The sequence below is a fragment of the Orcinus orca genome, chromosome 8, assembly GCF_937001465.1.
Source record: "Orcinus orca chromosome 8, mOrcOrc1.1, whole genome shotgun sequence".
NCBI classification, from domain to species: domain Eukaryota; kingdom Metazoa; phylum Chordata; class Mammalia; order Artiodactyla; family Delphinidae; genus Orcinus; species Orcinus orca.
In genome coordinates this window covers 92089541-92116332 of record NC_064566.1, presented here as the reverse complement: position 1 = coordinate 92116332, position 26792 = coordinate 92089541, and the positions used below count along the sequence as shown (strand labels likewise).

Below are 26792 nucleotides of genomic sequence, written 5' to 3'. Positions count from 1 at the left end.
CTATTTTCTCTCACCCACATAAAATAATCCTAATAAATTTGTAGTGTGCCCACAATCTAATGATATGTCTGCTACCTTCTGTGTTAATGTCTTAACTAAGACGTTGGAAAGATGGTTTTCAGACTTAAATTAAGCTGCTGTGTGCAGGGCCAGCTGTAGGCAAATGAATTTGCCTTACTTTTCATTTTGCTTCTTCCCTCAAGGAAAAGTGACTACTAGAAATCGTTTTGTTAGTGAGGAATGGTTTGGGAATTTTTCTCAAGGAATATGTATACATACTGCATAAGGGAAAAGACTCGCACTCTTATTTTATCGAAAAGTGTAAAAAAAGCTACTTCACTTGCCCCTGCTAAATTAATGAAAGTGAATTAGAGAAACTACGTGTATTATCACTAATGAAGCAAAAGCCATGTGGTGGTACCACCTTAGCTATTATTCCATTTTGTTTGGGGAGGAGGAAGAATCCTTTCATCTTTCGAATAGAGTGAAAATTGTTTTTAACTGTTTCCGACGGAGAAAACACTCCATGTCACATGGAACAACAAGTCAACGTAGTGATGGGGAGCAGTCAGATTTTATTGGTCCCCAACAAAAAACAGCATTGAGCTCCCTCTGCTGTCCCCTCGCTATGATTTTTTTCCCCCTCTCAGAGTTTTGCTAACTAGCATATTCATACAAGGACCTCAGAGCATTTTCACAAAGCTTCCCCCAAGTGTTCGGAAAGAATTCTCCCCGTGACAGCTAAGCGCTGATCTCTGAGAGAACAGAGAGCCGGAGGGAGCCTGGCTGCAGTGGGCTGTCTTCCCACGTCAGCCCTCCCTATTTTGTGTGTCCTTCTCCAGGGGCGAGGATTTGCTTCTCTCTCTCCTCACCGTTTGGTGTTGTAAAGATGGCCTTTAGGAAGGAGGAGATGGTCTTGCTTCTGCTTCGCTTTTCCTTGGGTGTTTCGAAGTTATTTGGTTTTAAGTACCTCCAGCTTTACCAGAGCAGTCGTCTTCTGCTTTGAACACTGCAAAAGATTCAGCTCTTCCTTTGTGTAAACTGTTTGAATTAGGCCCCAGGTAGCAAATTGCCTTCCTTCCAAAACGGTCCAGTGGCAAAAAAAATAAATTCTCTCAGGCCTCTTGCCACTTACAGTACCAACCATATTAACTACATTTACAGTCTATGGCTTGCTAACCTCTATTTTGTTTCTATATTTTTTTCCCCTGAAGAAGGTACTGTGTTCAGTCGCATGTGCCACGGGGACAGTAAATTGTATGTTTCCTTCGGGACACTGATGCCAGAGAGGGTATTTGCTTGTTCCTCTCAAATCGGCCCGGGTCCACGGTTGTCTGAGAAAAGCACGGGTTACTTGACTGCTAGCCCTTCTAGCATATCACCTGTTTATTTTCTCAAGAAATTGCATACAGTAAAAATGGTAATTTAACTTGCCGTTAAATGTTGTGAATGTTCTCAGCATTTACCCCCACTGGTGGTTTCAAGCAGCGGGACAGTAGGTCTGATTGCCAGGCAGAGCCGTTCGCCATTGCCTGCGAGGAGGACGGATGCAGGGCTCATTTTAAAATAATTTACTGGGTTGTGATAACAAACCCACGTGTCATTAAAGAAAAACCGTGACTTCACATCCCATTGGATAACCGGAGTGCTACTTGACAGGGCTGTCTTGAGTGCCCATTCATACGAAGCACGGGTCTTTGGTTCTGATGCTGCTCCTAGCGGTAGTGCAGAAAATGAAAGGAAGCTGCTTCTGTGCCCGAATCTCTGTGGCCCTGCCTGGGAAATGGCAGCTTTCAGGCCCAGCCCTAGATGTGGCCTCGATTTCATAGGGGCTGCCTTGAAGGATTATAAATTCAGTGAGTTTGAAAAAGACTCGGTGTGTGTGCAATTTGGGCCCTGGAGCATCTTGTGAAATTTGCTTTTTCCTGATGGATACAAATGTGGTCTTTAAATCACGAAAATAAACTCCCCTCTGATGAGCAAGTGCCATAGGACCCCAGGAGTTCACGTGGAGGTGCTGTCACTCCACAGCCATTGATCTGGGAGCCTGTCCCTCGAGCTGGGGGCCTGCAGGTGCACACACAGGGGAAGGGGAGCAGTGTGAGGGCCTTGGAGAGCCAGGGAAGACAGGCATTTTGCCAAGGAACACATAGATAAGGTGGCTTGGGGCCTCGGAAGGTGCGGTGGAGTCTTGGGTTGGCGGAGGGTGTGTTATGGGTAGGGGGTAAGGGGACAGGAAGTGATTACATCTTTCCAGAATGAGAAGAGGTAATTTTTTTTCAAACAGCAGAGGCCAAAGAAAGCACTATTCAGCTGTAAAAGTCCACTCCTTTCTGCGAAACTCGAAATCCACTTAAATATCACAACTTTCTATGCCACTATCTATCTCGGCGTGTTAGTAACCATGAGATTAATGCATGTATCACTAGCCCAGGATTTGATTTTTTTCCCCCTAATTAATGAGATGATTAACAATGGGTGAGCTCTGTCCTGTCTGAATTGGTGTGAAAGCACACAGCAGGGCATAAAAATAGGGCACATTAGTTTATTTGCTGATTTGTTGAAGATGAATTGGAAATAATGAGACTCCTGCTTCTGGTCTGTTGAAAGTTTTTCAACACCTGATAATATTTTTTAAAAAATGATATTCCACACAGATTTGTGAAGCCTTCACAGCTATCATTCTCTGAACTTACAATAAGTCCTCTTTAATTGTGTCATCCTGCATGGGATTCGTTTACTGTGTGGGTGGGAGGTTTGATGCAGACATCTTGGTGGGAAATTGTAATGCACCCTGTCTCTCTCCCATTCCCTCTGCAGGCCTGTGATGGTAACTTGGGTGAGAGTCGATGATGAAATGCCTCAACACGCCGTACTGTCGGGGCCCAACCTGTTCATCAATAACCTAAACAAAACAGATAATGGTACATACCGCTGTGAGGCTTCCAACATAGTGGGGAAAGCTCATTCGGATTATATGCTGTATGTATACGGTACGTGAGAAGATGAAGCCCTCTTCCGTTTGACTCATTTATTATGTAGCTGCTGCTTGTGATTCACTCCTAGAGCTTTTGGTCAAGTTGAAAACCAAAAAAACAGTTTGTTTCCTTCAAGAATTAAAGAAGCCTGGCCCAAGGCGGACCCCAGTGCTACCACTAGGAGGACAGCAACTTTTCTTCTCCCCTTCTAATCCTGGGGGCTTCCCTCTAGATCACAGGCTCTGGTCATGCTGAGTAGGAAAGCTCTGTCCTCAGGCGCACGCTATGGAGATTATGTTAGGAATAATGACTGCGAAATCCAACCTTACCAATTAATGGCTTTTCAGCTCAGAAAGTCTATTCCCAGTGGTATTTTCCGATGAAACCTGGGCTAGCCTTTCTCCTGCTTTCATGAGCACAACTATCCTACTTTCAGCATGAAGCTATTACATTCCATATGTCGCAAGCCCGTAAATACTTGGAAAAAAAATAGAAGGTCCTTGGTAGCTCTGTTAACCACCTATAGCTACTGCTTTCGACAGAAGTGCTTTTTTAAAAAATTTGTCTGTTTTCTTAATATCTTTTTGCAGGATTATTAAAACATATGATCACGAATTTCACTTTCTAGTCAACAGATATTTATTGTGCACCTACTTGTACCAGCCATTTTAAACTTATTTCCCATTTATAGCTCATGGTCAATTTTGTGTCTGGTGAATATTCTCTGTTTAGTTGAGGAGTGCACTGCCTGTCTAGTCTTATGATGACGAATTGAGTCTCTTCTGTCCAGTTGACTCTCTCGGTTACTTTTACACCAGGAAAAATAGTCATGAGCTGACATGACACAGAATGAGTAACCATAGGCGTGACAATTTCAGTATCTTGTAAATATATGAACATGTGTGTGCATTTCTCTCTTCATGTGAGCCAGGTAAATAATCCAAGTGTAAGTGTATGTGAATATACACATATACACATGTAAATCTACATATGGGATATTTACACCATAACGTCTTAGAACCTGGCCACTTTCCTTATGAAGAAAATAGGAGTAGCAGTCTCTTTGATGAAATAGAAGCATGCTTTACCTCATATCTACATGGATATTAAAATATAATCCTTAGCCTGTACCTGAGTTTTGTTTTCCTTAGCATAATGCAAAGTTAAAGGCTCACATCTAATCACTTTATGTATAGACTTCTGAGGTGTGATTTCTTTGCACACTACCCATGTTGTCTGTGGTCTACACATAATAGCATTCATTCTCCCCGGTAGTTAAGGAGATCAGAGTGAAGGGAATGGCTCTCCGTGTAGGTGCAAGGAGGTGCCGAGTGCCCCGTTTCCAGCCATCCCCCTTTTGCTTCTACATCCCTCCCATGCTCAACATCAGGGTTTAAGCCTCATGCAAGGCCCCAGCCTTGCTGTTATCCAGGTTTACAGATGACTCTCATTCAGCTCTTTTTTAAAACGGCAGATTATGAAAAGCAGAGACAAATTTCCACCAGTCTATTATGTGCTTCCTTGATTCAGAAGACTCAGTTATCTGGAAAAACAATTTTGACTTATTGTACCCACTGTTCCGACATCTCAAGATGAGAAGCGTTTTGTGGATTTGACAGATAGATTTGAATAATTTTGGATCCTAGCTCTGGCTAGCATTTACTGAGGGCTTGCGCACTTCGTTCCATGCGCTAGGGTGACAGTTTTACATGCACGATCACCTCTGATCTCCACGATAACATGACGAGGTAAGCGCCCTCCCATTTTACAGATGATAAAAGGAAGCTTAGAAAGGTCACATAAGTTGCCCAAGTTCACATGGGTACTAAATATGTTTCAGAGCCACGATAACTTTGACTCTAAAGTCTACAGTGAAATGTGTGTCTTTCTTTGTAGTTTCTCTTACTCTCTCTGCTTCCCGGTAGAACAGTTCCCTCCAATGCAAGATTGTCGTTTGGGAATGAACTCGCTGGGCCAGAATGCATTATTTGAAAGCCAGGAAACAGAGACCTGCCCATGTAGGCAAGGACATCTACCTCCACCTATCTCCCCAACCCAAGATGGTGCACTTCGCCTGGTCTAGGAATTTGCTAGATGCACAATATGCTACCTCCCTCCCATAACCTGTACTAGCAGTAATGCTTGGGATGACAGGCTAGAACACTCACCTGAGGTGTTGCTTGTCTAGTAATAAAATATTCTAGCAGTTTGAGAAGATGGTGAGTAGGTTTTCTTTTCAAAGCCAATTTATTGTCCTACTACGGTAGCTTTCAAAGTTCTTTATGAACTCAGAGTTAACATGCTTTTAAAATGTTTAATTCTCTAGAGGTAACTTCTATACTTGGCGAATCTATCTGGTTAGCGCCTGAGCCCCAGTTGGTTTTGTTCTTCTAGCGTCTATGTGTCAAACATAGCTTATTAGCTCCAACTCTGTATTTTCTTAAATAGTGACCTCACGTTGCTCTTATCGCTAGAAATGATCTAGGCATTACACCTGGTAACGGAATCTAATTCATTTAGGTCACTTGAGCCACATGTGAAGGACAAGTTACCCCAGTAGTGATGAAAATAATTGGAAGTGTGTGATTTTCACAAAATGAAAGGAACTAGTGACCTTTTTTCTGAAGTCTCTGCCCTCGTTAGTCAGTCTCTGTTCCACTCCTGTTGGTAATGGTAATTTCAAATCACCTTCAGGTGCACTTTGATTGTATCGTGGACATCGCACATTTTGTGCCAATACTTTTTGAAATAGAGACAGAAATAGCATTGTAGCATACCAGCTACAAATGTTCCTTTTCAGTGATAAATATTGTCATTGAGTCAGAACAGAGAAGGCACATCTCTGGGTACAGCTGAATTGGGGCATGGAGAGAGCAGGTTGTCTTTAGGGACTGGTGCCCCCCAGTCACCTGCGTCCCTACCTGCACCTGTACCTGCACCTGCCACAGGATGTAGGTGCATCCAGTGGTCTCCCAGGTCACAAAATGCTTCCCCACCTGTGGCCTCCATAAGAAAGTACTCCAAAAAGCAAGACTGAACGTGTACTGTCCGTTCTTCTTCTAACAAGGTAGTTTGAAATTATGAATCATTTATACTTCTTGGAAGAGAATGAGATTTTTTTTTTAATGGATTCTTTTTTTGCACTCATGTGTGAGGCTGCTTTCAATAGTCGTTTAAACTGCTGGCATCCCCAACTTCAATGAACAGAGTCTCCCCTAAAACAGACAGGTTTGCTCTTGATTCTTCCCTGTCAAATTCGTACACTTGTGTACGTGTGAGAGAAGTTTGTGAGGAAAATTAAAACTGATTATTGATCAACGGTAGGAATCTTTTAAGCAGACCTCATAACCAAACGCCAAGATAATGTTTTCGTAAACTTCCAGGAAGTTCCACCAAACCCAGTAAAGACACGGGATATAATTAAAGTTTGGATGTATTAATTCGACAGTCTGAGAGCTCACTTGGAGATAAAAGGACACCAGATGTGTCACGGAGAAAAAGTTGACGGGCGTTAGATAAAATTTAAAATCAAAAGCCTTCACATCGTCTTACGCTCTATTATAGCAGAATGATTGCTTAGGTCAAAGTCTTGCTGACAATTTAACACATTCAGTTTGATCAGTTGGGCTGAGATTTTTTTTTCTCTTTCATATTTGCCTTCTCTTTTCCCCCAAATAATTTTGGAGATGATAGAAGAATATACAGTATATCAGACACCTGACAGAGGATTCCCTATCGGATTCCTGTCTTGGAGGGTTAAGCCTTGTTTATATTTAATTCTCTTGTTTACAAGATGGAAACGTTCTTCAGTTTTATCATTGTCGCCCACGTAGGTCAGGCTTGAGCAAAGGCAATGAACTGATTAATATTTATAAGTTGTAAAATTTATTGACTTTTAGAAAATAAAATCTCAGTAAAATCTCACATGCCTGGAACTTGATATTTAGTGGTGGCATTCTCTCTTCTGTGTATTTATTACAAGTATAGAAGTAGTTTTACTTCCTGCTGGGATGTATTGATGGAGAATAATGAAGTTAACAGTCAGAGACCAAGAGGCAGGCGCACACTTCCCCTTGGCCGATAGGAGCCCTTTAGATAGATCAGCGCCATCTCCTCCTTTCTCCCACCGGTGAAAGCATAAAATGAAATGACAACCGTCGGACCCTCTCAGGGGCTGAGTTGGTCTAACCTCACCCTTTGAAATCGGATGGGGGTGGGGGGGCGTGGCATATGTTTTGATTTTTCCTCCCTTCTCTACTTCTCATCTCCTCATCCCTAGTTCACTTCATTGATACAAATCTCTTTTCTTTTTTTTTAAATTTTTAAAATTTGTTTTATTTATTTATGGCTACGTTGGGTCTTCATTGCTATGCGTGGGCTTTTCTCTAGCTGCGGCGAGCGGGGACTACTCTTCGTCGTGGTGCGCGGGCTTCTCATCGCGGTGGCTTCTCATTGCAGAGCACGGGCTGTAGGTGTGCGGGCTCAGTAGTTGCAGCGCGTGGGCTCAGTAGTTGTGGCTTGTGGGCTCTAGAGCGCAAGCTCAGTAGTTGGGGCACATGGGCTTAGTTGCTCCACGGCATGTGGGATCTTTCCGGACCGGGGCTCGAACCTGTGTCTCCTGCATTGGCAGGCGGATTCTTAACCACTGCGCCACCAGGGAAGCCCCCAAATCTCTTTTCTTCTTTTCTTAGCTCTTCCGAATAAGGCCTTGGGATATGATTATAAGACATAAATTTTTGCGGGGCTGGGGCGGCGGGGGGAGTCTTTGGTTTTTAAAGGGAGAAGTCATCAAACAACATGTCAGCGTCTTCACGCCTTTGTTGTGTCGTTACTGATCACCGCTGTGCTCAGCATTGTGGGTTTGATTCTCCTTTTTTTCTTTATCCAGATCCCCCCACAACTATCCCTCCTCTCACAACAACCACCACCACCACCACCACCACCACCACCACCACCACCATCCTTACCATCATCGCAGGTATGGTACCTTCATTGCCATTGCAGATGTCCTGAATGTACACTGTCTTTCTGGTATGTATAACAAGAAGCCTAAAAGGCCCCTTTAACTCCTTGGAATAGAATTATTCCTTTATTTGGGAACTTGAAAGACATTAGATACTGTGTTCTCAAGTCAACTCTTAAGGACCTCAGAAAAGACTTTAACATCCAAGCATTTAACAGTAGATCAGATATTTTGCAGAATTCTTTTTTAAGCATCACCATGCAAAGAAAAATGCTAGGGGGGAAATGGCAGCCTGGCTCTTAGAGAACACGCGGATAGCTTGTGCTGAGCCACGGTTGACGAAATGGTAAGTATCCCGGCTTCGGATCTTCTTCTTGCCTTAATTTCATCTTAATCCACATGAAGGAAAATACACACCCTTTAACATGTCCACGTGGGCCACGTTCCTACATGCATCATCCTTCCTGCCCCAGAGAGTACCCACTGACCGTGTGTCACCTGGGGAGTCACCGTCTGTTCCACTCTGGGCACTCGAGTACCCCTTCCTGCCCTCCGTTAAACACTGGAGGACCCACTGCGGTTGTCACTCTGTGGTTTAGCTCTTTGGACTGTCTGAAACTCCTATTCAAAGTGAGTTTCGCGGTCTCCTTTTCCTGACCGTCACTGAGGGAGGAGGTTATGTCCTCCAGCCCCTTCCTGGTTGGTCCCCAGCGGCTCTCAGTGCTTGATGTCGCTTGTCCGGGAGACTTGTTGTTTTCTCTGCCGACCAGGGTGGGAAAGGTTATGGCCGCACCACGTCGAGTAGACGTGCAAGATTTCCTTAGCTAAGGCCATCCTTTACATTGACTTTCCGGAGACATTTTCAGTTTCCACGGGAGTTGGTGTGATAGACATGATGAAAATTCTAAGTGTTCAGTGAAAGAGGAGGCCTCATCAGTTTATGAAATATAACAATAGATTGTCTAATTTCAGTTTTCTTCACCTTTCTAACCATTAGAGTGGAACAAAGAACTTTAAAATAAGCCACTAGAGAGCATGGTTCTGAATGATGTTTGCGAAAACATCAGTGCCTGCACTTAATTGAAAAGCTTCTGAAAATCCATCAGTTGGTTTTTGTGTCTCACCCTAAACTCGGCTCCATCCAGGCTGCTTCCTAAATTCTTGTCTGTGTGTATTTGCCTTTTAGCTTTTTGTTAGTTTCTTCTGCTTCTTAAGTAAACTCAGTTTGTTAGCAGTGCGGAGAGATTCCTCCCACTTTCTGCATCCTTAATAAGCGCAACAAAGATGCTCCTCCCTGACTGATTTCCAGAGCAACCATGCTAACAACTTTCCTTGCTGCGAACCAGGTGTTTACCTTTCATGATTTCTTACCTCTTATCCGGGTAGTAAACCAATTAAGCTTGAGCTGCTGTTACCAGGTTTTCATAGTTTCCTATGAACGGCCCTTTGGATGTCAGTGTAAATTACACCACCCCTTTCGCCACTGCTCTGCATGTGTGAACCCATTAAGAAAGCCCTTCTGTGGTCTGTTTTGTCTTTGCAGCAGTTGTCTTCTGCAAAGAAGAAGGCTGGTGTGAGCCAGCCTTGATTACCTCTCCTTGTAGAAGGTTCCGTCTAGGTAGCTAGTCAGGTTTACATTTTAAGGTGGTCAAGGCCTTCATGCATTCGGCATAAATACCACATTTCTCTTTTTTTTTTTAACATCTTTATTGGAGTATAATTGCTTTACAATGGTGTGTTAGTTTCTGCTTTACAACAAAATGAATCAGTTATATATATACATATGTTCCCATATCTCTTCCCTCTTACGTCTCCCTCCCTCCCACCCTCCCTATCCCACCCCTCCAGGCGGTCACAAAGCACAGAGCTGATCTCCCTGTGCTATGCGGCTGCTTCCCACTAGCTATCTACCTTACGTTTGGTAGTGTATATATGTCCATGCCTCTCTCTCGCTTTGTCACAGCTCACCCTTCCCCCTCCCCATATCCTCAAGTCCATTCTCTAGTAGGTCTGTGTCTTTCTTCCTGTCTTACCCCTAGGTTCTTCATGACATTTTTTTTCCCTTAAATTCCATATATATGTGTTAGCATACGGTATTTGTCTCTCTTTTTCTGACTTACTTCACTCTGTATGACAGACTCTAGGTCTATCCACCTCATTACAAATAGTTCAATTTCGTCTCTTTTTATGGCTGAGTAATATTCCATTGTATATATGTGCCACATCTTCTTTATCCATTCATCCGATGATGGACACTTAGGTTGTTTCCATCTCCGGGCTATTGTAAACAGAGCTGCAATGAACCTTGTGGTACATGACTCTTTTTGAATTATGGTTTTCTCAGGGTATATGCCCAGTAGTGGGATTGCTGGGTCGTATGGTAGTTCCATTTTTACTTTTTTAAGGAACCTCCATATTGTTCCCCATAGTGGCTGTATGAATTTACATTCCCACCAACAGTGCAAGAGTGTTCCCTTTTCTCCACACCCTCTCCAGCATTTATTGTTTGTAGATTTTTTGATGATGGCCATTCTGACTGTTGTGAGATGATATCTCATAATGGTTTGGGTTTGCATTTCTCTAATGATTAGTGATGTTGAGCATCCTTTCCTGTGTTGTTGGCCATCTGTATATCTTCTTTGGAGAAATGCCTATTTAGGTCTTCTGCCCATTTTTGGATTTGATATGAAACAGCACTTTTCATTTGTGGCTGGCCTCTCACTAGCTTAGGCTTTTTTAAAAAAGACCTTCCTTAACACTCCCTGAACTCCTCCCCCCTCACCATCAATCTCAGAGACTCAGCAGAGGCGCTTCAGTTCACAGCTCCTAAACCTTCACTCCAGACTAAAGCTAATCTCACGTCTTCAAACAGCTACAACTCACTGTTATCACAGTTACAACCACAGAGACTCCATTTAAGAGGAAATTTTAAAAACAAACAATGCTATATTTCTGTCCACATCACAGGTACCTTTATAGGGACTTGTCTTCTCCTCTTCCTCTCCTCCTGGCCTCTTTGCTCAAGGTAATATAAGATGATCTCATAGGTGCACTTTGGCCTCTTGATGTTAGCAGCTGAACCTGCTCTACACACAAAATGCATTTGTGGTGATGAATGCCCTGATTCTCACTGGCACACCCAGGAGTCGTTACACTAAAATTGCCACTAAAACAACATTGTAGAATCCACTGCCTTAATGGATGTGATCTTACAGGCTTGCTGTGTCTTAACAAGCAGTCTTATATATATTTATCTTGCCCAGAAAGTGTACTTGTGGAATTTAGCATTTGGTCCTTTCTTCAAACAGATTAAAGGTTATGGAGCTGAATGATTCTGTGTCCCATTTTAAAGGTCCAGGCTATCCCCTAGATTTAGATTGGTTCCTAAGAAATCTTCCAGACTGAATCCTGACAAATGGAGAGCTAAATTAATCTCCACTCTTCTTCTCTCTTGTACTGTTTGGTACATTACAGCCACCATTAGCCTTAAAAGCTTCAACAGCTAAATCTAGTGATACTAACATAAAGCCTCAGCTTAAAAAAAAACTAAGAGGAAGAGGAAGCCCACGGGCATCTATTTCTTTTCTCCCAGGCAAATGCAGTGACTGAAACCCATTCCCTAGGTCAGCGTTTCATTACAAGAAAAACGTACAAATTGTTTTTAAATGCAATCGAAAAATGTTTTTAAACTCGAAAGGTCATAGTTGATTTCTGATGTCTCTGAAAGGAAGTGTTCCAGTGTTATCTTTTATCTTTCATAACCAGAATAATTGAATTGTTCTCCCTGTTAGGGAGGCAGGCCTTCGTGAGTTCCCAGTCTCCTGACTCCCTCAAAATATGTTAAATCTTCATCCTGGAGGCCCTTGAAAAAGAGGAATTGTAAGCCCAATCTGACCCGATGCTGCCCACCCAGAATCACAGGTGGGTGGGAGGAGCAGGGCGCCTCTGCCTCCCATCCGTCCTGCGTGGGGAAGCTCTCCTGACTTACCTGTGAAGGCCACATCTAAAGGTAGATTCGCCTGCAGAAGATTTTTGCAGGCTCTAGAGTATTTGATATCAATTTGCCATATCAACATTGTTATGGTTTTATAACTGTTCAGCCACTAATGTCATTAGAATCGCTTTCCAAATAAGAAACCATCTGAGGGATAAAATTGGGATGGGAGCCGCGCAGAGCCTCCTGTGATTTCCCATAAGATTCTTTGGTGTCTCTGTTCTCTTTCATGTACGTTAATCTTCTGACCATATATTTCTGTTTTGACTATTGCTACTGGCAGACCCCCACTCCCCTTTTTTTTTTTTTAATATCAAGTTGTCCATGTGGTTTCACTCATGAAGATATATGCTATATTATAGGAGAGCAAAATGCCTAATTTAAATTGCACTTTAAATCCATCCCCGGCATCCTCTGTGAAAATACAGAGACAGCCAACCATTACCCGGGGTAAGAGGCCTCCATGCAAATTCCTTTCAAAACCCAGAATCAAAGAAAAGTCTACTGCCATGGGAGGGTGGGGAGGGGGGAGGACGTTGTTTGTTTTGTTTTGAACTTTCTTTGAAATTAGTTGACTTTGTATATTAGATGTACATAAAAATACCTGTTTTTGTGTTTGGTGATAGCTTTTGCCCCGGTCTGCCAGTTGGATCAATCATGTTAGGAAAATATTCTGTGTTTCCCTCCCTAGTTAATGTGGATATTGTTTTATTTTTGCCTGGTTTTGCCCTGAGTTACGTGCTTGATGAGAAGTACCATAGAAAACACTCAGCACTCAGTTTTAAACACCCTTAGCAGCTTAAATATAAAATTCAGGCCAGGAGGAGCTCAACCCGTAGGTCACATTTATACATGTGACTGTCATAAATTAAAAAATTAAAATCACCTTAGAATAAGAAATGAATAGCTACAGGGCCGAATTCTGAAACACATTTAAGAATCCTTTCATAAGAATGAAGTAGGTCATTTATAAATGAGTTTTTCTCTTTTTGAAAGTCCATATCCAATTAAATGTTTTGTGTTTCTTGGAAAAGAAAACAGTAAGGTTTTTCTTATTGGTATCTAATCACTCAGTACCCAATATACCTTGGAGAAAGTGAGTCCCACCCCCAGGCTCACATTATTATTTTGGCATTCATAGCCTCCTATCATAAGCTTTTTTGTGTGTGTAACGTGGGTCAGGTCACATAAATAAAGAAGGTGAGAACAGCCCTTATCCTTCCGGCGGATGCCAAATTGGGGAAAGTCAACAACCAAGCACATGTTTTCAGTTTCTTAAATACGAAGGAAAGAAGTACACCTGTCTTAAGACTGACTCTGTAGCATGACCAGCTATGTTACAATAGAGAGCTTTGCTCCACATAGAGCTGTCTGTTCTCCAGGGTCTTAGCGTCATGATTCCTACTCTGTGCTATTGATATCTGCATGACATAAGGGGTAATGCTTTTAGGCATTCATTCAACGCGTATCAAGGACCCATAATATGTACAGCACTGTGCTAGTGCCCACGGAGACAGAAAATTCTTGGGACTCCTTAAAATATAGCTGAGGAAATAGGTTATACCCATTGGAACTCCTTAAGCAGGAGATACTGTGCACTTAGGGCTGATTCAGAAGATTGAAGAGACTGTCACAGGAGACGTAGAATTTGGTCTGTGCCACCAAAGAATGGATAGAATGTGGATAAGAAAGGATGACATTTTGGAAATTAAGCCTGAAGGCCTAACTTTACTTCAAGCATCCATCGTCAGTGTTTGTGTCTGTTGTGTGTATTTATATTTGTGATATATATTAAGCCATCGTTGCTAGGAAATGCACATCTCTCATCCTAGAATGTTTACTAAATTGCCTTTTTTCTAGAGTTGGCATCTACTCCATCAAGGCTGTTTTTCATTCATCATTTATTGAATACTTATCGAATGTTAGTGATATACATACCAGTATGCCTGGTGACAAGAATATTATTAGGGCACTAGTAGACACTCATGAGCCACCTGTTTTGTCACGAGCTCCCTTTCCAAGTTTTTGCCCCAGAGGTGCGTGGACCATGTTTTTCCATACTGTCTTCAGTGTGTACATTTTTATTTTTTTGATGATGATAAACTTATTATAAATAGCATCATAGCCAACCAGTTTTTGACCCATATTGACTTATGAGGGAATGGAAGAAATTAGTGATGAAGGTGACCTGATTCTGCATTTTTTTCAAAAAGGAATGAGAGATGGGAAGTCAGTGTGATTTTTTTTTCCTAATGCTTCTATCATCATTTCCATGCTCTTATGTTCCTTGTTGAAAAATAATCCAAGAGAGAGGGAATTGACATGTTTTCATACTAAAGATTCATGCCCAACAGTGCAAAAGAATAATCTCATAAATACAGGTTTCTTAGGATTAGAAAGTTGGAGCTATCTCAGTGGTGGGAAATAAAGGACTTGGCAGGAAGGACCCAGCCCTCCAGGAGATGAATATAAACTACTACTTCTAGAGCTGCTGCCCTCTCCCCACCATCACCCTCCTGCATCCCTCTCTTTTCCTCCCCTCACCGGTGCCTCACCCCTCTCTGTCCCTCCTCCCGCCCAGCACGGACACAACATAGGATAGGAATTGTTTTCCTTGTTAAATGAAACCATGGTGCTGGTGGTAATTATTATTATTATTATTTTGAGAACATCTGGTTTGCAAATGAGACGATCTCAGGGGTACAGTAGCACTTGTGAACAATTCTGAAGAAGCTTTTAACAAAACTGGAAATTAACCAAAAAGAAAGAAAAAAAACCAACAACCTACTCCCCTTCCTGCTGTTCCGTGGCACACAATCTCTTCACTCAAAGGGGAGATGACAGGAAGACAGAAGAAAGCTTTCTTATGGGTCTCCTGTTCAGGCCTTTTAGCTTCAGTTCCGTTCCTATCCATTTCTCCCATCCCTGAGCAATGGGAGTTTAATTAAAGCTGAACATAGATGGAAAGAAAATTAACCAGGAAACCAGTAGAAAATAAATTTCAAAGTTTAATTTTCCAGCAGGTATGTTTGCTTTCAATAGATGTCAAATATGTCAAGAAGAAAGAAAAAGAGGGAACTATACTTAATATATATTGGCCAGCACAGCACCATCGTGAGAATAAAACCGTCAGGGGAAGTCCTTGCCTACCCTAGCGTCTAGCTTTAAGGCAGCTCCATAACACAAACTGAAGGGGAATTCAATTAAGAAAACCCATTGGCTCCTTATTGACTTTCGTTAAGAAAATAAACTGAGAGAAAGTGTATTAAAATATGTCTGGACTGCTTAGTATGCTTTCATTTACGCTTATGACAATCAAAATGGCAGAATTTAAATTCTTCACAATTAAGCTCTGCTTTTGAGCAGATTGGGTTATTACCCTGTGCATTTTTTAATGTACAGCCTACTCATACCGTCCCCCCTTCCCCCCAAATGCAGCCTGGCAGTGAATCTGGGCATTATAAAGCAGGAGTACCATAGAGCAGTTGGAGAAGAAAAAGTATTTAAGGTTGTGAATTTAATTTCGTTCCTGGATTTTTATTTTCATTTATGACACCGTTGTGTTTGAGACCACGGACTAATTTATGGATTAGTTTTAAACCCCCAGTCTGTCACACTCAATGAACAATTCTAAGTTGGAGAGAATCCATATGAAAGGATTAGAATGTGCCACAGTGGAGCTTACACATGACTGTTTCAGCTAAACATTGCCCAGCTGCCTCTCATGTGGTTTTTTTGTTGTTGTTGTTTTTGGTTTGGGGTTTTTTTTGCTACTTGGTTAAGTGGATGGTGTCTCTAATCTGACACATTGTCTGAGCCTTTTGATTTTGAAAATATCTGATACTGCCACTGTGAAATATAGGTGATGTTTAATGTCTTCAAGGTAGGGTCCCATAAACTGTTTGTATGGCTGGGAGACTGAAAGTCGATATTCAGTGAAATGTTCATCTTTCAAATAGCAGTGCAGGCCCTGCCCTTGGATACCTTGTTTAATTATACTCATAAAACAGCTAGAGAGTGACTATTAAGACCATACACACTTACTGGGTTTGCAGGAACGTGGGATTGCTTTTTCTTGACCATATAAAAATAGATGTACAATAAAGTTCTCCCTCATTGTAATTAAAATTAAAAGAGACAGTAGCTCAAAGAGGCTTTTTTAATTTCATAACCCTACACCACCATAAGTCCAGCTCAACTTTCTGTGACCTATTTTTCTCCTAGGCCTAGCGCAAAGATTATTTTTTAAAGGCAGCCGCAGAATGAAGTTTGAAACAGCCTCTGTTAGGGCAATTAGGCACTCTCATTTTTCAAGTTAATTAGAGCCTACGTTATCTTCTATTGGAAAGTTACTGTTTGCATTTTGCCTGTACACTTAGAATGTTATCAAACAATATAGTGACCCCACAAGTTGATTCACAGGGGTGGGCTAGCACATCTCTCCAGTCTCCTGATTAAGATACCTTAATAAATCCTACTTCACAGAGCCGCACTCACTTCAGAGCCAGGGTGTCTGTGGTTTCTGCATGACGTCGTAATGCAATTATGAAGGAGAATTAGATTCTGTCACAGTGCTCTCCTGCGGGGAGCACAAAGTCACTTCTAAAGATTTTTTTTTTTCATTCTTTACTTGAAATAGCCTCTGTTCAGATACCTCACCAGATGCTCTTAGAGAAATGGAATCAGCGACTCCCCCATTCACCCTCAATCTCGGTCTCAACTTTGTAGCCAAGCCTGTGTGTCTGCTGCCCTCTGCCACTCCATTGCTGATCCCTGGTTTTGCCATTCCCAGCTGCAGTAACTGTGTTGTTTGACTTGAACATGTGTTTGCTTTTCACTGTTTTAGAACTGTGTGTTTTCCTTCTCAATATCCCTTTCTCTTCCCTGTTGGGCGCAATTGATGGATTTCCCATCCCCAGAATGGGGAGGCAGGCTGCCCTGTGAACTTCCTTCATTTGTTCTCTGGTACCCACAGGGAAGCGTACACCCAGCTTCCCTTAGTTTGATTTCGTCATAAAGCTGATGTGATGTTGTGATGTAGGCAGACAGTAAATTGGGGAGTCGTCGGTTAATGCTAAGACATTATTTTTGAGGACCCTTAGATTTTACTCCAACCCCTTTCTTTCATTTTATACTAATGATTTACCTGGTGAAAATAAAGCATATTAGAAGTGCTGCTACAAAACTAACGAGCCAAAATGTTTATTGCTTTTTTTAAAATTAATTTTGGAAAGAAGCCAGTGTCTAGCCATAAAATATATTAACTTTCATATAAGTGTTTCTGTACAAATGTGCATTTGATTTTGCCCCTGCAATTGAAAGCACCTCAAACTAACACTTGACTTGAATGTTTCAAGTAAGGAGACGTGTCAGACGTGTCATGAGCATCTGATGTAGAGATGTTTCATCTGAACAATTTTCGGTATTGTTTTTTAACTGCTTTTTTATGCATACAGACTTGTAAGTAAGTATTGCGTTCTGGTGTGGTTTATTTTATGTTTTTCTTTCCTTCATCTGTTCTTCAGAAACTCAGCCATAAGTTCTATTAAGCTGTAGTGGCCTCTCGGACTTCTGGTTAATTCTGGCTCCTTAGAAGGGCTCTGATTTTTTGATGGTCTAGGGTTCTGAGGAAAGGGGAATTGAAGGGGAACACTGGTGTGAATTCATGTGTCATATTTATAAATCAGAAGCACCAGGCTCGTTGGACCAAAAAAAAAAAATGTTACATTTGGCATTCTGGTGCATTTAAACATTGCCTATGTCAAGTCCAAAGGCGTCTTTTGGTGTCTCCAGAACTCATGAAAATAATTACCAGCTAAATAGCTGCATGATAAAAAAGGACAGGTAACTACTTGCAGTGTCAACCCAGAATCCCACTACAGCTCGACATGACCAGCTCATGTGTGAGTGTCTCCACTCCTTTCTGGCCAGAAAGGCATCGTGGAGGGAGACACCTTGAGAAGGTAGAACTGAAAATTAAAACCCGGCCAGATGGGTTGACATTGGAATGAAGTTGGCTAGAAGAGGGGTATTAAAACGACTCTGGGAGAGGAATGTTTCCGTGCATTTTGTTAGATATTTATCCCACTTCCCCTCTAGCCAAAAAGAAAAAGAAAATTTCTGGAGCCCCCTGAGGAATTTCCTGTGAAGAGGAGCCAGTATAGCAGGCCTGGTTTTGAAGCCTGGTAGAAGGAGAAAACTTGAACGGCATTAGAAATAGAAGAAGAGACAAACCACGGTTTCTTCCATAACAAGTGCATCTGGCAGTGAAAAAACCTCACGTGCCATCTCCTGATTCACCCTGAAGGCAGGACTCCTGGCAGCTCACAGCAGTGAATGTGGTTCTGGATCGTGAGCAAAGGGACGGCTGGATGCTTTAATTTTTGGAATGTCACATGATGAGAAGTGGCATTTGGCAAATTATGTGGACTTGGGTGTTTTCCATGCAAGACTTCTTGCCCTTAGATTGTAACATAGTAAGATCTGCAGAGTGGAGGATGGCTGAGTGGTGAGTATGAGTGCATGTGTGTGTGTGTGTGTGTGTGTGTGTGTGCGTGTGCGTGTGTGTGTGTGTGTGTGTGTGTGTAGAAACTAATCTGAAAGCCTTTAACATGTTCATTCCCCTGGCCTCCCAGTTAATTGAACTTTCCAGCTGAACCCTGCTGAAATAACACACTGGATGGAAAACTTGAACCCATATATTCATCTACAGGCATCTGCGCATGAGCCATAAAAGGATCCTAAATGTGCAATTGATTCAGCGACGCCTGATTGGCAGTCGTAAAGCCTGAGTGCCTGGGTGGGTTGGGTTAAAACAAAGGCAATGTTTGAATGTATGAATCTGTTGTTCAGCCAGCCTCCCAACTGAGCTTTTCTGTCACAGTCCTGAGCCTTGGTGCGTTCAGAGCCATCTACCAGTCACTGAGTTTGCACTGGTGTTTCTCATCACTTTGCATGTTCCCCTGACTATTGACTAGCAAGTAGATGTATCCTGGCAAGACCCCCAGAACCAAAGAATCTACTGTTTTCCTCACTGGCTCGCAGCTTTGAGCTGAAGGCATGTCTTAAAACAGTGCAACTCACTTCAAATGCTTTTGGCTTTTCATTTATTATTGCTTGTCACGCGATGTTCTTTGAAAGCTTGCTCATATATTATCTGTTCCATTTTTTTCCATTTTCCCTTTTTTTGCATGCCGTTCCTCCTGTTTCTTCCCTTCCTCCAATCCTCTGTTCCCGTCTGTAGACACCACGGCGACGACAGAACCAGCAGTCCACGGTTGGTACCACATTACTGTTTATCTACCTTCTCAGCACTGCTGAGCGGCAAGGCAAGCCTGGGAAAAAGAGAAATGTAGTCTTCAAGGGAAACTGTGTTCCGAGTAGACTGACCTCATAAATATACTCTAATTTGTGAGGCTTGAAAGGATGTCGAGTCTTGTCATTTCTGTTGTGAGTTCGGTGTTCAATGGTTGCAATCTGAGATGAGGCCTCCCTGTCGGCTGGCTGGGCTGCAGGAGTTTTAGCTGCACGTAGCCCTTAATTCTATAATGCCGCCAGACATTGAAATATAAGGGACTCCAAAAAAAACCTAATATTTGCCTAAAAATCATAGCATCTGAATTAAAGGCCCAGTTGCTTTCTTCGTTCATAGGCTAGAATCTTAGGTACATTTTGAAGAGGAGTCATTTATGTCACTTAGTAGTTGAGACTGAAGGACAGGTCAGGGCGGAAGATTCCTGTTTAAATTCATGACGTAGGGATGAGGAAGAACATTGTTCTTCTTTAATTATCATATTTACCTCCACGGCCTCTTGCAGGTTCACCCTTAATCTCCACGTGTGCATAAAAGTTTATGCGACCGTTTGGCGGGAAACATCTCCAAACAAGAATGACACCATATGTACATTTCAACAGCATTAACTGGGACTCAAAAAAAAATCATTTGTGTGTGGGTACCTTGTAGGCAAAATACTAAAAAAAAAAAACTCCTCACGATGTTAGCCAAAAGCTGATAAAAACCGAGTAAATACAGCTCAGCGGGGGCATCGGGAAATCCTTTTCCGAATTAATCCACTGACTTCCTAGGTTGGAATAGGTCCTTTCACTTTTCTATATGTCTCCAATCAGAAAATGAGAATCACGTTTCATCTGTATATTACTGTATTACTTAGCTCACATCTCACCCTGGCGATATTGTGCTTTGGAGAAAGATATGTTAGTTAAAAATGGGCTGAATTTTAATAACTGAATTCAAGGGAATCATTTGGTAAAGGGCCTACTTACATCGCTTTGCACATTGTGCAGGATTGAAATCTATCAGTTAAATGACAAGAGGTGATCAGCCAACCCTATGGTGTTCATTCAACTTTTAGAGAAACAGCTCTTCCCAGCACGACTGACCTTCTTAAACAGACCTGCATTTGAGGACTTAACCAGTTAGAAATCTCTGAGCAATACCTATGCTGTGTGAGCCATCCTTGAAGGTCAGGCCTTTATGCTTGGCTGACCACCCCCCATATTTGGACCTTCTGATGAGAAATTCTGAGAAAGCAAAACAAACTTGGGTATGGGGCAGTATCTCTCCCCACCCTAACCCACCTTCCCCTGCCCTCCCTGTCACTGGCACAAAGGGAAAAGTTCATAAAATTAGTTAAAGGGCCAGATACACCAACAATCATGAGAAATCAATTAGATAAAAAACTTCCACTTTCCAAGGTAATGCCCCATGGTGCTCACTGCATCTCAGACACTGCACTCCATTAAGCTCAGTTATTTGTAGGTTTCATCATTAATTGAGCACTTCCTGACTTTTATCGATTATTCTCAGAGCTTTAAGGCTATTTTAATGTAGTTCAAGAGATTTTTGTTCTATTCTTTTTAAGATGCTTTAAGTTCTGAGCTTTCTATAATTAACTCCAGGGTCAAATGTAATCATAAGATTCCTGAATTCTGTGAGATCTTTGAAGAGATACTAATCATTTATCTCAAGACTCCAGGCTTCTGTTTTCTAGGTCCCTTCAGTAACATTTGTGTAGTTATATGACTCTAATAGTTGTAGGTCTTGGAGTTGGGTGGGGTATTCAAGGTAAAAAATATGTCCCCCTGGGCTTCCCTGGTGGCACAGTGGTTGAGAGTTCGCCTGCCGATGCAGGGGACGTGGGTTCGTGCCCCGGCCCGGGAGGATCCCACATGCCGCAGAGCGGCTGGGCCCGTGAGCCATGGCCGCTGGGCCTGCGCGTCTGGAGCCTGTGCTCCGCGACGGGAGAGGCCACGACAGTGAGAGGCCCACGTACCACACACAAAAAAAATAACAGAAAAAAAAATATGTCCCCTGAGCTGAAAAATGAGAAATTAATTTAGGGAGCCAGTCCTGATCTTAGGATACTAGTATTTGAACATGTATTTCTCTATGGAGAAAGAAAGTGAAGGTGATCTCTTTTTGTAGTATAATAAAGAGACACTTGGAATAGGACTCTAGCATTCGTGTGACAGGAAACAGAGATGCCTGTGTACTGTGAGAAACAACCACTGTCTTACTAGTTCAGGGATAGTGTTCAAGCCAGCAATGTCCCAGTAGGATGCTATTGACCAGCAGTGAATGAGAAGTATACCTACAGCCAAGAAATTAGGGGAGAAAGAAAGGAAGTAAGAATAGTATAATGTGTGTGTGTGTGTGTGTGTGTGTGTGTGTGTGTGTGTATAAATATATGATCATCATATATAATATATGATTCCTTAGCAGGTAGAGAGAAGTGATAATCCAGGTTGATTCCTATAAAATGCATTTATAAATACATGCTCCAACTTGTCTAAAACCCTCACAGCATCCTCCCAAAGGGATCTGACCCCTCTTTTCAACAGCATACTCTCCAGCCCACAGCAAAAAGCTTTAATGAAAGCCAAAGTAATATCTAGAATTTTACTTAACAGGGGGAGAAAGTCTTCCAGGTCAGTTGTCAGGATAGAAAAGGCAATAGAATATGATTGGAGTTACAAAGCAGGGGACCACGTTTCCAAGGAGATGAGGATACAGAACTGACTTTATTCAAGTGACTTATGGGTAAAAGCCAGCTTCTTCCATATAACAACCATGTGACTTAGATTCATTTGAGAATTATCCTGAGATGCTCATGTTGGAGATCTGGGCCTAGAAAAATGTTGTGGTTTGATAACTTGGCAACTTAAATGACAAGACGTACTGGGTCAGCCAGTTGTGACCATTGTACTGGTCTTAAAAGTTTTCATACTGGATTTCTTTCCATACTTCTCTTTTCTTTTCTAAAAAGGAAAAAAAATAATTTTACAAAATGTTTTCCCTTTGAAGACTCATTAAAATATTTTATTCAAGCTTGTGTTGCTAGAGTATGTATGAAGTATATCAGTTGTTTATGTATGTTGACCTTTTGTTCTTACCAATATCTGATTAGAATAAGCATGTATTGGGAGGTTAGAAGTGCATGGGCATGATTCAAAAGCAAATGGATTTTCTCCAAAAAGAAACCAAACAACAGTCAGCCACAATGTGTCTTTAAGGATATAATTGATAGTACAGTAAAGATAAATGTGAGTGTAAGAGTGGGATTCCTAGACTAGGGCGATGGAAGGGATCTTTGAAGAAAGATCTTGAGCATTTGTGTTTTTGGAGCTCATCCTTAAGGCCTGGACAGGAAGAATCCTGTGTTATGTGTGCATGTTGAGAAATGCAAAAAACACTCTGCCAAATCCTGGTACCACATGGTCTGAAATTTATGGCAGAAATGCATGAGTGACGTTAAGCACGGATGGTGTACTCGTTCCTATGATTATTGATGTGTGGGTGCGTGTGATGGTTTTTATTTGTTTGTTCCAATGTGGGGCGCTTCTCTGTAAGTGTCTTGTGCCTTGTTCTTTTTCTGCCCTGTGTGTCCCCTCTCCCTTCCCCCACCCACCTCCCTCGTGTGAGGTTTTGGGTGACAGCATGCCCATGGTCTGGAATAGTGCTTGTGCTTTTGCTGCACTGTAGTCAGCTGGCTTCCTCTGGGTTTGGGGTTCTCTCTCTCTGTCTCTCTCTCTCTCTGTCTCTCTCTCTTTCTCTCTCTCTCTGTCTTTCTCTTTCTCTGTCTCTCCCCCCACTCTGCCCCACCGCTATTTCATTATTTTCAAGTCTACCCGTCCTTTTGCTTGCTACCTCTTGGTACATTAGAAGCTGATGATCTCATGAATTTATAATCCCAAATGAGTTATTAACTAGTTTTTAATTTAGTATGCAATTGTAGTGAGACTCAAACTGGGAACCCCTCTGACATAATTTTTCACTTTCAGTTTTGGTTTCAAAATGTTTGGCCTGTGCTAGATACATGCTTATCCCCTAGACCTCTGCCCTTAGGCAACTACCCCATGGATCTCCCTTTCCGTGACTTACTTCATAAGTCGTGCAAGCCGTGATGGAATTCTAAAAGCCCATGAAATTTCTTATCTTTCTATTCAATCGTGGGGAAATTCTGAAGCCCATTTTAAAGAAAAATAGCCAGCAGTGCGCATTATTACAACCTCTATGTCCACCATCTGTGTATGCACCCCTCTGCACATCTCTCTGTATGAGTACACAACAGTGGCATTCGAAGGCTGTCATTCAGTCAAGGGACTCTGCAGACATTGTATGTTCTACTCAAGAACAAAGCTAAAGAGGTTTACGAATGGCTGCAGGACCTGAAGATTGTGTTTCAGCCTTGATATGCAGTTTGGAAACAATGTGCTACTGTTTAACGGCGTGAACCAAATTTCTGCTAATGGGACCAAGGGAAAAACTCTCCACAAAAGCTGACAAAGCAGGAAGAACAGGATGACTGACTGAGCATTTAGATTAAAACTGCCGGGGCATCTGAACTCTTATGGCTGGTGATGGAAGTAACAGATTCCATAATATGGCCAAGTGATCAGACATATGCTGCTTAGGTAAGAGAGAGACCATCGCCTATTTTTTCATAATGGGAATGATACTAGGGCCAGTGGGAAGTTTTTTTGTTTCCTAGAGGTTTTATTTGATCATTCTGTTTTAAAATTTTAAGGAAAAAAAAAAAAAGAAGGAAACCCTGATGAATTGAGCCCCAAGCATTTAGATTTTACTTGACCTTGACCTTGAATTTAACTAACTCTAGGATTTCTTGCTGTTTCTAATTTTTGAGGTTTTCCTTAACCTGGTTCAAAATTGCTACGCCATACATACCATTTTTAGAAGCCAGCGATTTCTGCTGGAAAGAAGTAACCATACCAACAGCAGAAGCACTGTCTGAGGAGGCTTAGGGCACGTGCAGCACGTGATTGATAGCATCACGAAGGAGCAAAAATCACGTCTGCGGAAGAGACGATTCTCGTGTGTGTATTAAATTATCATGTTTGCACCTTAGGATTTCATTAATTGCTCAAAAGAAAATCCCATATGGACCAAAAGTAAACTTTCATTTGTTTAACAAAGTTTAAAGAAATGTGTTGAATACATTTTAATTGAAGTGACCAGGAAGGGCTTGAGCGGATGATATGAAAAGTTCAAGAGAAAAACCCAGAAGTAATTTCCCACTTATTGTTAAATGGTGGAGCTTCCTTTTGAAGACTATTCTCTGCCTCACAAAATGCATCTTTTTCTTTGAGAAAAATGAAAGCTGTATAATTTTTATCATGAAAGAAAACTACCTAAGTCAAAGTAATTTTAGGAGGTAAATTTTGCTTGTACACTCAGTGCTTCAGTAAACTCTTCCTAATTATATTTATTTTGAAATTATCCAGCTATGGCGGAGCACTATAGATTCATAAAATACAATAGTAGTGCAAAAACAAATTTAACCACTAACCTAGATGGCTTCCCACTTTTGGATATAATCTGAGCTGTAGATTCCAGAGGATTTGGTATATTTTAAAGTTTATGCCATTAAAAATGACAGTTTCATCTTTAATGAGGTGTGTATAAACTGTCTGTCGCTTTTTAATGGGAAACTTTGCATATCAATGATATTTCATAAACATATTTGTCTTTATTTTTTTTAAATTAGCTTTCTAATGCCCTCCCCAGGGAAACAAGCCTTCAGCAGTAAAACTGCCTACTTGAAACATCCTCGTTTAATATGGTTCAGTGGGTGCCAAGCATGTATGTTGCATGCTTTGATATTCATTGGGCCACGTAGAAGTGAGGGATTAGCCTCCTGAGAACTGCAAATTCATAATTAACTACAGAGGAGAACTTTATGTTGCCCATTTATAACAATTATTCAAATAATTGTATTCATCGGTCTTTATACAATGAATAAAGCCAATTAGAAATAGGAACACTTTCAACCAATCAGATTTCAGAACCAGTGGATAACATCCCTACTCAGTTGCCTCTATAATTTATTGCATTACTCATTGCTTTCCCATAGTTGCCTAAATCCATAGTTTGGGAACATCCATGGACTTCAAATCATCCCATTTTTAATTGGCACATGCCATTGAATATTGGCAAGGGTCATGATGGAAATTCTTCAAGAGCTGGTATGACGCTTTCTTTCAGCACCAACCTAGCTCTCAATATTCATTTGGCTTCTTTATAAAACAACTCACAAAATCCAACCTTTTACTGTCCATTTCTACATTAAGTGTTTCTGTTGATTTGGGAGCTTCTGAATAGTGCGGTCAGTTTGACATTGCTTGTTTCCAGAACATTTGTTTTAGTTGGTAGTTCACTAAGCATTACTCCCAAATCATTAATTCAGCAAATACTTACTGAGCTTACCTTTTGCGCTCGGCTATAAGAGAAGGGAAAGATGAACAAAGAAACAAGGCATGCCCCTCATTCCTGTTTAATAGGTCCACAAGTATCTTCAAAAGTGACAAATCTCATCAGAGAAGGATTAGCCAGTTGTTGTGCCAATGAGAAGACCTGGAGGTCTGCACAAACCAGACACGACTTTGTGGTGTTTTTAACTTCATTAAAGGAGCAGCCTGCAAATACAGGAAGAGGAGAGGGAGGCCATCTCCTAACTGAGCCCCCCATGGTTTATCTGCTTTCCCCGTCACCTCTTTTCCTTCCAGGCAGAGCTAGCCGAGAGCCATCCCAGCTGGCCAACATCGGTGCTAACTCGGATACAGGCATTTCAAGCTCCACTCGATTATCTCCTGACCTAACTGCTTTTTCAGCTTTGAGGGTTTCATTTTTTCAGGAATACCACTGATTTTTGAAATTCTCTTTTTGAAAAAAAAAACCATTTTGCAAATCAGATTTTCTGATGAAGGCAAACTGCAGTTAGCAGATGCCATACCATTTTGAAATCGATGATCCCAGGTCATCATCAATTGATAATGAACTGTGTTTGTCATTCTTGCCCAAGGATTTCAATTTACAGTGAAATGTGAACTAAAACTTACATACATCCGTATGTAACATCTCAATCTATTTGTATTTAAGAGATCTATCAGAACATCAATAGCTAACAATCAGGCTTTATTTTTTTGCTTTCTGCATGCTGTTATGAATGAGTGATTAGAAACATTCACCTTCATGTTTCATGTGCTTTGAAAGTGGAGACTGAGGAATCTTTCTGCCTCAATTGTGTATCTATAACAAAATGAAATGATTGGGGAAACGTACTTACGGATTAATACATTCAAGCTATCCATGAAAGAGAGAGAGATGGCAAGAGATTTGGCTCATGTTTTTTTTTAAGAAATTCATCCTCAGTTCTTAAGTGTTTTGTTTATGTCCCTTGAGGAATGAAAAGAAAAACGATTTGTTTTTACTTGTAAGGCCTTACTCAGTTGCCCAATTCCGCAGAAGAACTGGACAGTGAGGACCTCTCAGGTAAGGGCTAGTCATTAGGTAAAAGGCTCTGCAGTGTCCAACCTGTGG

The 26792-nt window shown here is 41.5% G+C and overlaps 1 protein-coding gene across 6 annotated transcripts in view; it reads left to right on the top strand.

The window, feature by feature from the left end:
* Positions 1 to 26792, top strand: part of CADM1 (cell adhesion molecule 1) — a 334723-nt gene that overhangs the window by 291088 nt on the left and 16843 nt on the right. The window contains exons 7-10 of one of the 6 annotated variants that reach the window (XM_012534265.3): positions 2821 to 2993; positions 7867 to 7956; positions 19179 to 19211; positions 26691 to 26744. In XM_012534265.3, coding sequence (XP_012389719.1) covers positions 2821 to 2993; positions 7867 to 7956; positions 19179 to 19211; positions 26691 to 26744 — 350 coding nt within the window. The remainder of the gene's footprint in view (positions 1 to 2820; positions 2994 to 7866; positions 7957 to 19178; positions 19212 to 26690; positions 26745 to 26792) is intronic. The other 5 variants (XM_012534267.3, XM_012534266.3, XM_012534268.3 and 2 more) reach the window with 5 other exon arrangements.